This window comes from Pinus tabuliformis, chromosome Q (assembly GCF_031772625.1).
Source record: "Pinus tabuliformis cultivar Carrire ecotype Pingquan chromosome Q, CPIR1, whole genome shotgun sequence".
Taxonomy (NCBI): Eukaryota; Viridiplantae; Streptophyta; class Pinopsida; order Pinales; family Pinaceae; genus Pinus; species Pinus tabuliformis.
In genome coordinates this window covers 728,055,479-728,066,888 of record NC_142296.1, presented here as the reverse complement: position 1 = coordinate 728,066,888, position 11,410 = coordinate 728,055,479, and the positions used below count along the sequence as shown (strand labels likewise).

The following is an 11,410-nucleotide window of genomic DNA, read 5'->3' as shown; positions in this document are numbered from 1 at the left end:
CGTGAGCCAACAATAATTAAATACTTGAGTTTCTAGTATAACAAACCAATGTACTCACAAATAAAAATGTAAATGGCTTAATCTTTTTAAAGTCTTGAATTTGTTTTTGGTATATACTAGTATAGATCCATCTAAACCACGGATCTAGTAAGTGCCAAAAGGGTTCAAATCCCTTGAGTTGCATACCTCTTTTAAAATGCAAAACTTGAAAAATGTTTGCACACAAAAGGTTTAGTTCCTCTCAAAATTTGATAAATCCATATATATATATATTGTTTGAATTGCATTTTTGAATGTATAAATGGATAGATTCAACACCTTGAAAAACTTTTTTGAGCACTTCTTAAGCCTCCAATTCCAATAAATATTTATGTATTTTAGATAAAATTAACCATAAAATATACCTACGAAAGAGCTACAATATAAAATATCGAGACTATTTTAAATGTTTTAACCATAAGACTTTATATTTTTGAATCGCTTTATAATATATGCATAGTTGACATTGAAGGACTTTAAAATGGACGTTGAAATATTTTAATTATTGCCCACATTATCCACATTTAAAATGTTTTTTGTTATTAATATATTCTTAAATGCACGTGAATATTACTTAACCTTCCTTGTTGAAATATTTTATTTATAACCAACATTGAATTTTTTTAATTATTATTAATACTTTTTAAGTGCAACATATTAATTTTACATAAAAATTGAGTAACTTCCACATCTTCCTCTTATTAGGAAGTATTTGTTTATTTTCACTTTCAATTATTTCCTCTTTGAGCTTCTAAATATTTTTTTCCTCTTTGAGCTTCTAAATATTTTTTTCTAATAGGTGTATATATATATATATATATATATATATATATATATATATAATAGTGAAATAAATTAGTTAAACAACTTAAGAATTATATGTTCACTCATAAGTGAAAATTATTTTTCCGCATATATATATATGATAGTGAATAAATTAGTTAAAAAGTAACTTTTCATATTGAAATATTTTATTTATAACCAACATTGAATTTTTTTAATTATTATTAATACTGTTTAAGTGCAACATATTAATTTCACATAAAATTGAATGACTTGCACATCTTCCTCTTATTAAGAAGTATTTGTTTATTTTCACTTCCAATTATTTCCTCTTTGCCCTTATAAATAATTTTTCCAAATAAGTATATATATATATATAATAGTGAAATAAATTAATTAAACAACTTAAGAATTATATGTTCACTCATAAGTGAAAATTATTTTTCCTGTATATATATATATATATATATTAGTGAAATAAATTAATTAAAAATTTTAAGAATTATTAGTTTTCCTGATTCAGATAGTGAAAGTAAAGATTTTCTTTTTTCATTTCTTACCCGTGGAAATAATATTTTCACATCTCTTTTATACTCAAGTTGAAATATAAACAATGAATCTTGCCACTCCAATGAGAATGGAATTATTAAATTTTATAATACTTTTAATTAAAAGTTAACCAAATATGTTTTATTTTTTATTATAACCAACATTCATTGTTTGTTATGCGTACTCATTTTTATTTTTTATTATAACCAACATTCATTGTTTGTTAGTGTTTGTTTAGAGATATTTTATTTGTATTTCAAAAGAGAAAATTAAACACGCAAAAATTACAAATCTCGCTCCTACTAAGCTATAAAATGCAATGCGCCTCTCTTATAGCTTCTCTACACGACAATTCATTTTCTGATAAGACCTGTGATGTTGATTGCCTTATTCACAATCCACAGAAAATTAAACACACAAAAATTACAAATCTCCCTCCTACTAAGCTATAAAATGCAATGCGCCTCTCTTATAGCCCCTCTACACGACAATTCATTTGCTGATAAGACCTGTGATGTTGATTGCCTTATTCACGATCCACAAACTTGGTAATTAGGTTATATAATTAATTTCCGTTGATTACCCACTACTCATGTTGGTATCCGAGTTTCATGATTGCAATCTGTCCTTTAGACACGAAAACAAATTGCAATTCCCTCCAAATTGTATTTACTGTCATACTCTACACTTGTACATCTCTGCCAGCACTATTGGCAAATGTTTAGCAATTTACTGAACTGAATTATCTTCAGTGCTAGACGTTACACTTCTGTACTACTGAGTTCAAGATTTAATCTCAATACTTCATGCTGGTTTATGCTAAACCCATCACATGTTAGCGGTCAATGGTCTTTCATTTGCCTGATTACAAATCACATTACTTTCTGTTCGGACTTATTTAACCTGCATAAACAAAAATATGATAAAATCTGCTTAATGTGAAGGTCGTAGCTTCAACACTGGTCCAGGTACAATCCTAATGGGACTTTTAGCACATCTCATTGTAAACAAGCTCAAAACCACTCACAATTAATCATTAGAAGTAGTTGTTAGAAACTGATCTGATCTGAACATATAATGGTGTATTATGTCTAATACTGGTGTTTTTCAAATCTTATGATAACAGAGATGGTTTATCCCATCCTTTCAAGCATTTAAGTCCTGAGATAGGATATCAAATTGCTGGTTATAAAACTTTTAAACTCTTACAATCTCTTGGTTTAAATTATACAGTTGAATACGTGTGAAAGCTTTTCATAGCACATAATTGTTGGGCAAGGTTTCACATATCTTCCAAGCATCACATAGAATGAACACATGTTTAAAGCCAAATATACCTTGAGCTTATTCCTAATCAGGAATTTGATCCATATCTACACCTACCTGAGTTTGCCCTTCCCTTGAACTTTTTTGAAATGGGTAGTTTCAAGTTACCTTAGCCAAGCCAGGTTAGGGCCCTCATTTCTTATTTAACAACCTAACCAGGCTTGACTATTAGGGATGACCCTAGGTTAGGGAGCCTTTATTAGCCTTAAAGCAAGAGGCAAGTTCACTGAAGTGACAGTACGTGGCTTGCCTGTGGTTGCTCCTAGACCTTCCTGTTGAGTTGGGGCTTTTTCAAGGAGATAGTTCCAACAGTAACATTTTGCACCTTCAGAGTAATAGGTAGCAAAAGTACTTTCAAAACAATATCATCATGTATAATGTACTAGCGAAAATCAGCAGATTTCTCTACATCAATTTGCAAATGAAAACTACTTTGCATTTACCAATTACGTTCTTTAAATAAATCTACATAACAAACCATGAAAGCACAATTATATACACTAGAAAGATACAAATAAAGCATCATAGGCAATCTCGTGTAAGACTGAAATTCCCAAAAATAGCTAACTGCTTTAGCACGTCACTAATCTAGATCATTTCATAGCTTTCCCATTCCTTTATATTCACCTACAACAGAGAATATAATTTAAAACTGAACACAATAATCACAAAACTAAATTCGAAACAACAATATCAAAGTCTGTACCAATAAACATCAACACAATTCTATATGGCATGTTGTAGATCAACGATATTGCATGCATTACATGTGTTTTGTTTTACTCCATCCTGAGTTCATATATTATATGAAAGATATGAAAAAAACAATATAGACGCAACCTAACACTGAAGAGTAAAATTCTTAAAATTTAGTGAAATTGATTTAGATCATTTCACTCATCAAGATCATAGTAGAGGTTGGCCCCAAGGGTTAGCTCAATTGGTCGAGGTCTCATTGCTAAAGTACCTCGCTATTGGGAGGTCAGGGTTCAATTCTACTCTACACCCTCAAGGTTAAGCTCTGCTAGTTTTGCTGCCAGGATGTCATAACCTTGATAAGCATGCAAAACATGTGAAGGAATGAATGGGCAATGTTTAATAATGTATTAACCAATGTTGCACACATCGCGATCGGGATTTAATCGGCGCCGGGAAAAAATCGGAAAAATCGTTAAAATCGGGAAAAAATCGGGAAAAAATCGGAAAAAATCGTTTGGCACAAAAATATTCATTTTTTTTCATTTTTTTTCAATTTTTTTAATATCTAAACCATCTACAACATAAAATAAATACATTGACACATAAATATGATAAAAAAACTAATATATAAGATGTTCAATATCATTTCTAGCGCTAAAATCACACATAACATTGAATCATGTCCTGAGTCCCAAGTCCAACTCAGCCTCAAAATATCAACAAAAAATATGATAATGTATCTCATCATGTCATAATGTCATATACAATAAAATGAAAGTCTAATCCTATTGATTTCCTCTGCCCCTCTTGCGAGAATATGGCACAGCTTTCTCTTTCCCTCTAGATGTAGAAGCTGGTGCCTGTGGTGGTGGAAATGGCAGTGGAGTCTGACGTGCTCTAGAAGCTGAAGAACTAGTAGTAGCAGCTACAAGAGGCTGAGGTGGACGGAGACCACGTCCTCTACTGGTGGTAGTGGTAGCCCGGGTAGCCCGGGTAGGCGGTGTCACCTCCTCCTCCTGCTCCTCCAACTCCTCCTCCTCCTGCTCCTGCTCCTGCTCCTGCTCCTCCTCCTCCTCCTCCTCCTCCCCCTCCTCCTCCCCCTCATCCTGCACTAACCAATCCTCAGTGGGATCCATGAGAGGCCTCTCGGTCTCAACCCTCCATTCAGCAGTGGTGTCAATCCCATCCAATGAGATGGCTTCCGTATCAGGTGTCTTCTCTAGTTGTTTCACCCACAATCGAAGATTGTAGTAGACATAGACCATGTCATTAAGTCTATGGGACTCCAACCTGTACAAAGTTCATGAAATAATAAATTAATAATTAATATTATAAAAAAAATATTGTTTAAAACTTTAATGAATTCAAAAATTTATTTGGAAATTTGCAATATTTTAAATGTTTAAGTGTTAACCTATTGCGCTTCTTGTTGTGTATTTTTTCAAATACACTCCAATTGCGCTCACATCCCGAGGAGCTGCATGTTTGGCTGAGGATGCGCACGGCAAGATTTTGCAAAAGGGGTACTCTGCCACCATACATCTTCCACCATGCGTCTACAACAAAATTACAAAGAAAATTTTAAATAAACATAAGAAAAAAATGGAATTTGAAGAAACAATGAAATTTGAAACAAAGTTACAAAGTACATACTACAAACTAAAAAATACCTGGGATTTTAACCGTCCTATCATTGATAGCCATCTCAAAGCCAAATGTGCCACCTGACAACTTATATTGCTCAATTTGTCTAGAGACCTCCATACGTTCTTCTGGAGTTTTCACCATCTTCTGGACACAGGTTAATAATCCTTCCACGACCTCAACATCAAAATTAAACCCACATGCATAAGAAAATGCAGGGTTCAGGAAAAGGCCAGCAGCATGAATGGGACGATGGAGTGTGTTGTTCCATCGCTCATCAATGACCTTCCATAGAAGGAGTTGTCTCTGGAACCCATCATCTCCCTTGTCATCATAGTAGGACCGAATGGCTTCTTTGGCCCTATCCATGGCTTCATACAAATAGCCCATTGCGGGCTTCTCACCATCTACCAACCGAAGAACCTTTACCAAAGGTTCTGTGACAGCGCACACCTCCTGCACTCCCGCCCAGAAGTCTTCTTGGTATGAAACAAGTCTGCAGACGGCCTCTCCTTCTGGTTTGCGGCTCATTGGCGAAGAACGCCACTCCTCTGAAACAAACATTCTCTTCAAATCCCACATAGAATTCAAGAGGGATTGAAGAGATATGAAACTCGTCGCAAACCGTGTAATGGCGGGGCGCACCAACTCTTTGTTGTTGGTGCATTTTCTCATCAAGCTAAGCACAGATGTGTGATTGTAAATAAATTTTGTGATGGTTTTTGATGAGTCAACAGCCTCTTTGACAAAGGGAATTTTCCCTATGTCCTCTAACATCAAATCAATACAATGGGCAGCACAAGGTGTCCAAAATAAAGTAGGATGCCTGTCCATAAGCAATCTACCAGCAGCAACATAATTTGCAGCGTTGTCCGTTATGACTTGGACAACATTTTCTGCACCCACCTCCAAAATAAACACATCCAGCAAATCACATAAATTTTTTGCATCTTTGATTTGATGAGTTGCATCAACAGATTTGATAAACATAGTCCCCAAGGGACAACTAACCAAGAAGTTTATAAGGGTTCTCCCCTTTTGGTCAGTCCAACCATCTGACATAACAGTGCATCCTGTTTGTGCCCATGATGCCCTAAAATCCTCCAATCTTTGGGTGCAGTCACGCTTTTCATCTTGAAGAAGCCGGCCTCTGAAATCATGAAGAGAAGGGAGTTTGTACCCCGGGCCAACACTGGCAACAGCATCAAGAGTAGGTTGGAAAAATGGATTATTCCTTATAATGCTGAAAGGAATATCACTCCAGAGGAGAAATTTTGTCATCAACTTGTCAGCTTTTTCTTTTTCAGTTCTTTTCATCATTGAACCGATAGTTGGTTGTGAACCAGGTGTGGTTCGAGGAACAAAATATGATGATGCAGCAAACGGATTGACTGACGCTGCAGTAGAACCTGTGCCACTTGGCCCACTTCCTTCAACTGACCTTCTTAGTTGCCTTTTGAGTTCTTCTTTGGCGTCTCTAGTGTGCTCTAATTCTCCCAATGCTCTCATGGCTTTTTGGATAATTTCAGCATTTGTCTTTAGACAGGGCCCCACATCACGTCCAGGGATTTGTGCAAGGTGGAACTTCAACCTGTACACCCCCCCGAATATTTCCTTTCCACACAACTTGCAAATCAAGTTTTGTCTATCATTCGGAGTTTTAGGGTCACCATATTCCCAGAAAGGATCCAATTTCCTTGGCATGTTTGTTTTTGAATTTTGAATTTGCAAACCTATGGAAAAATAAGGATTAGGAAATAGGAATTTAGGATTACATAAATGATAATAGTAAATAGTAAATACAAATTACAATTTAGCATTTGCAAAATTACAAGCTAATTATTTCCAAAATCCCAATTTCTAAACCCAAAAAACAATGAAAAATAAAAAAAAATAAACAATGTTTAAAGAAAATGAGAAAATAAAAAACAAAAATTGGTTCTCATAGTCATAACAAATAACCCATCCCAAATCAATGAAAAATTTCCAAAAATTCTTTAAAAACAATGAAAAACAAAGTTTTTAGAGAACCAAAACAAAAAAAAATTAATCTACATACCTGGTTTATGGACAAATTCGCGATCTTGGCTTGGATTCCTCCTAAAATCGGCTCCCACAAGCGACGGCAACCCTCTCCCTCCCTTCTTCTCCTTCTCCTCCTTCTCCTCCGCGGCGGACTGCTGAATGAATAAAATAAAAATCGAATTTCCATATAAAACGCCCGCTGCCCCCGTGCCCGGCGATTTTTTCCTTAAAAATCGCGATTTTTTCGAAAAAATCGCGATTTTTTAAAAAATCGCGATTTTTTCGATAAAAATCGTTAAAAAAAATTTCCGCCGATTTTTTGGATAAAAATCGCGATTCGAATCGTCATTTTGAAAAAATCGCGATTTTCCGATTTTATCGCGATTAAATCGCGATGTGTGCAACACTGGTATTAACGCACTTCACGATACAGCTCAAAGGAAACCAGCAATTTGTAACAAACAGAATACAATATAAAAATTGAAAGCGGTGGTTCAGAACAATATCATATTGAAGATTGTGTTGGAATATCTAATTCCTACTTGTCTCTAGTTGTGATTCTTTCTATGTAAGGAGTCAGTTCCTATTCTATAGGAGTTGGCTATATCTACTTGTTCCTAGTTTGGTGTGTGGTTGAGAGATTTCCTCAACCAACAAATTGTGTGTCCAAGATAGCCTACCTATCTTAAGACAACACTTCTTGTATATATGTAATTGCATTTGATTAATAAAGTAATCTAGATTCTCATATTTTAAGTTGGTATCAGAGCAAATCTACATTTCATATTTTGTTTTTTGGACAGTTGTGGTCCCTAAAATGTTTTATGTACCTAGTATCTTCTTAAACTTGGAGTATATTAAAAGGGCATATGACTGTAAGCCTTGGAGAGGCATGCATACCCCTTTGTTATGTGTTCCCTAGTGACATCAAGTTGTGGAATCAACCATTGGGTAGGTACGAGGGTAGCAGGTGTACTCGTATCTAAGCTTGATATGTAATCAGCGAATTGAGTCTTCGATTAATGGGGAATTGAGAGATGTAACCTAAGTTGCAGGAAACGCAGGTACAGAGGGCGTTTCTGCCCGGAAACGAAACGGAAACGCGTTTCGGCGTACCGTACGGCCTGGAAACGCGTTTCCAGCCGTACAGGCACGTTTCCCGAAATGGAAACGTGCCCGTACGGCCGGAAACGCATTTCCAGGCCGTACGGGCCCCGTTTCCCCAAAAAAATGACTTGTTTTTTAAATTTTTTTTTTTCCTAATTAGTTTTTAAATTTTTTTAGGGTTTCTAAGCTGTTCTAGAAACCATTTCTAAAGTTATAAAAAAGCAGTGCCTCTCATTCTCTCATCACACTATTCAGCAAGGAGTTTCTCTTGGAGATTGGCAGTTGTTTTAGTAGCTGGTGTTTTGAGCAGTGAGCAAAGTAGATTTCAGCAGCGGGAGAAAGAGATTTCGGCAGCAAGAGAAGGAGATTTTAGCAAGAGATTTCTGTAGCAGCAGATTTGGCTCAGCTACAGCCATATTTCTCCTCTTTTCTGGCATTTCCGGGTAGTTTCAACCACAGAAAATTAATTTGGTGCATCATCTTCTTCAGCACCACCATCCACTGTTGAGCATTCTGCTGCTTCTATTTTTGATGAGGATTGTTATGATGAGGATTAGTCTTTTGTGACTTGTCTCTATAGTTCTTGCAGCCTTATAGTCTTTATTGTACTTGCAGCCTCATATACTAATATAAATAAAGGCTGATTTTGGATTTTCCAGTTCCTATATTTTTATTTTCATTATGTGATGACTCATGAGTAAATGTGATCATTGTGATGTAAATTTAATCTTAATGTTAAAATGTTTAAGTAAATGTATCATTAATGCTTTATGATTGCACATATATATATTAATAATTTTTAAATGTTTTTAATATATATATTATTATATATATTCGCGTTTCCCCGTTTCCAAAATTTGGGGAGGTCGCGTTTCGTTTCGCTTCCGCGTTTCGTTTCGCTTCCCCGTTTCCCCGTTTCGTGCAACTTAGGATGTAACATATCTCATAGTGTAATGGACCAAGTCAAAGAAAGTTCATTAAGAGGTGGATGAACCATGTATGTGAAGGACTTTCTAGTAGACTGACGGTTGCAATGGTTGGGAACCCATGCATTCTGGTAGATGGTTGTTCCTGTATATGGACACCTTCAATTGAATGAACAAGGTACAAAATATGATTACCAAATTGGACCAGATGTAGACTTTGCAAACTGATATCGAGACAAGTACTCATTAAGGGGGAGTGTTGGAATATATAATTCCTACTTGTCTCTAGTTGTGATTCTTTCTATGTAAGGAGTCAGTTCCTATTCTATAGGAGTTGGCTATATCTACTTGTTCCTAGTTTGGTGTGTGGTTGTGAGATTTCCTCAACCAACAGATTGTGTGTCCAAGATAGCCTACCTATCTTAAGACAACACTTCTTGTATATATGTAATTGCATTTGATTAATAAAGTAATCTGGATTCTCATATTTTAAGTGATTGCACGGTGAAAGATCAAAACACTTATCCATGGCATTTAGCAAATGATTATTACTTTATAAATTCACATTCAACTCTATAAATGCAAATATACGAAAAAAAATAAAACAATTTAAATGAAACCTGAAATTCTCAATTTGGGCACATTGCAAACATTTCATTAATGAAGAGAGCATATCGTAGTTTGACGGTTTGACAGTTTCTCTTATTTCACCGATATTAATAACAAAGGGAATACAATGTCAAAAAAGAACCCAATGGTCCCAAAACTAAATGTTTGAAACAATATCAAACTCAAAACAGTACTAGTGAACATCAACAGTTCTATATGATTTTTTGCAGATCAGGAAGGCTACATGCACCCATTCATTTTCTTTAACTGTATCTAGAATTCAGACAAAACGAAATCGAAATTGCGATAATGAGAAAGCTATGAGAAAAATAATATAGCAGCAGATCAGCAAGGCTGCCCGCATTACCCATTCATTTTCTTTCATTGTATCCACAGTTCAAACAAGATGAAATCAAAATTGCAAATATGACAATTAATATGGAGACAACCTCACACTGAAGACTGAAATTCAGAAAATTTAACACATTGCTTTAGAACATTTTGATAATCAAGATCACATCATAGGTTGTTTATCCCATTCACCTATAACAAAAAGAACACAATAGAAAAGTGGAACCCAATGGTGATGGAGAAGCATATTCAGAACAGTGTAATACAAATCTATGCTAGTAAAAATCAACACATTTGTGTAGAACTTTAGGCAAATCAAAAATATTGCACATATTATCCATTTTTTCTCTTTAATCATATCTGCTGTTCATAAAAGATGAAACCAAAACTGGAATAGAGATATAATGTACTGAAAGCTGAAATTCTTAAAATGTAGCACATCACATTGCACACATATCACTCATCAAGATCATATCATAGGTTTCCCAACCCTTTTCTTTCACCAATAACAGAGTTACGAAACTAAATTCAAAACAATATCAAACTAAATACATCATTACTTAATATCAACACAGCTCTATATGATATTTTGCAGACCAACAAGGCTGCCATTACCCTCATTTTCTTTAATTGTATCCACAATTCAAACAAAATGAAATTAAAATTGCAGATGTGAGGAAGATATGAGAAAAATAATATAGAGGTAGACAAGCAAGTTTGCATGCATTACCCATTCATTTTCTTTAATTGTATCCACAATTCAAACAAGATGAAATCAAAATTGCAAACATGCAAAAACCATGAGAAAAATAACATAGATGAAATCCAAATTGCAAATATGAGAAAACCATGAGAACAATAACAGAGGCAACCTCATACTGAAGACTGAAATTCTGAAAAATTAGCACATTGCTTTAGAGCATTTCGCTAATCAAGATCATATCATAGGTTGATTATCCCATTTAGTTATGAGAAGCAAATTTGCAAATATGAGAAAAACATGAGAACAATAACATAGACGCAAACTCATACTGAAGACTGAAATTCTGAAAATTTAGCACACTGCTTTAAAGCATTTCGCTAATCAAGATCATATCATAGGTTGCTTATCCCATTTAGTTATGAGAATGAAATCAAACAATTCACAGAAGATGAGATCAAAATTTCAAACCATGAGAACAATAACATAGACGCAACCTCATACTGAAGACTGAAATTCTGAATATTTAGCACATTGCTTTAGAGCATTCGCTAATCAAGATCATATCATAGGTTGCTTATCCCATTTAGCTATGAGAATGAAACCAAACAATTCAAACAAGACGAAATCAAAATTTCAAAAATGAGGAAAC

General features: G+C 34.7%; 1 protein-coding gene across 1 annotated transcript; it reads right to left on the bottom strand.

Moving 5' to 3' along the window:
• Positions 1-4,081: 4,081 nt before the first annotated feature.
• On the bottom strand, positions 4,082-5,937 carry LOC149221601 (uncharacterized). Its single transcript, XM_089385150.1, has 3 exons — positions 5,067-5,937; positions 4,811-4,952; positions 4,082-4,686 (listed from the first exon to the last, which is right to left on the bottom strand). Exons 1-3 carry the CDS (start codon positions 5,872-5,874, stop codon positions 4,182-4,184), a joined length of 1,455 nt encoding a protein of 484 aa, XP_089241276.1. The 5' UTR covers positions 5,875-5,937; the 3' UTR covers positions 4,082-4,181.
• Positions 5,938-11,410: the final 5,473 nt, after the last annotated feature.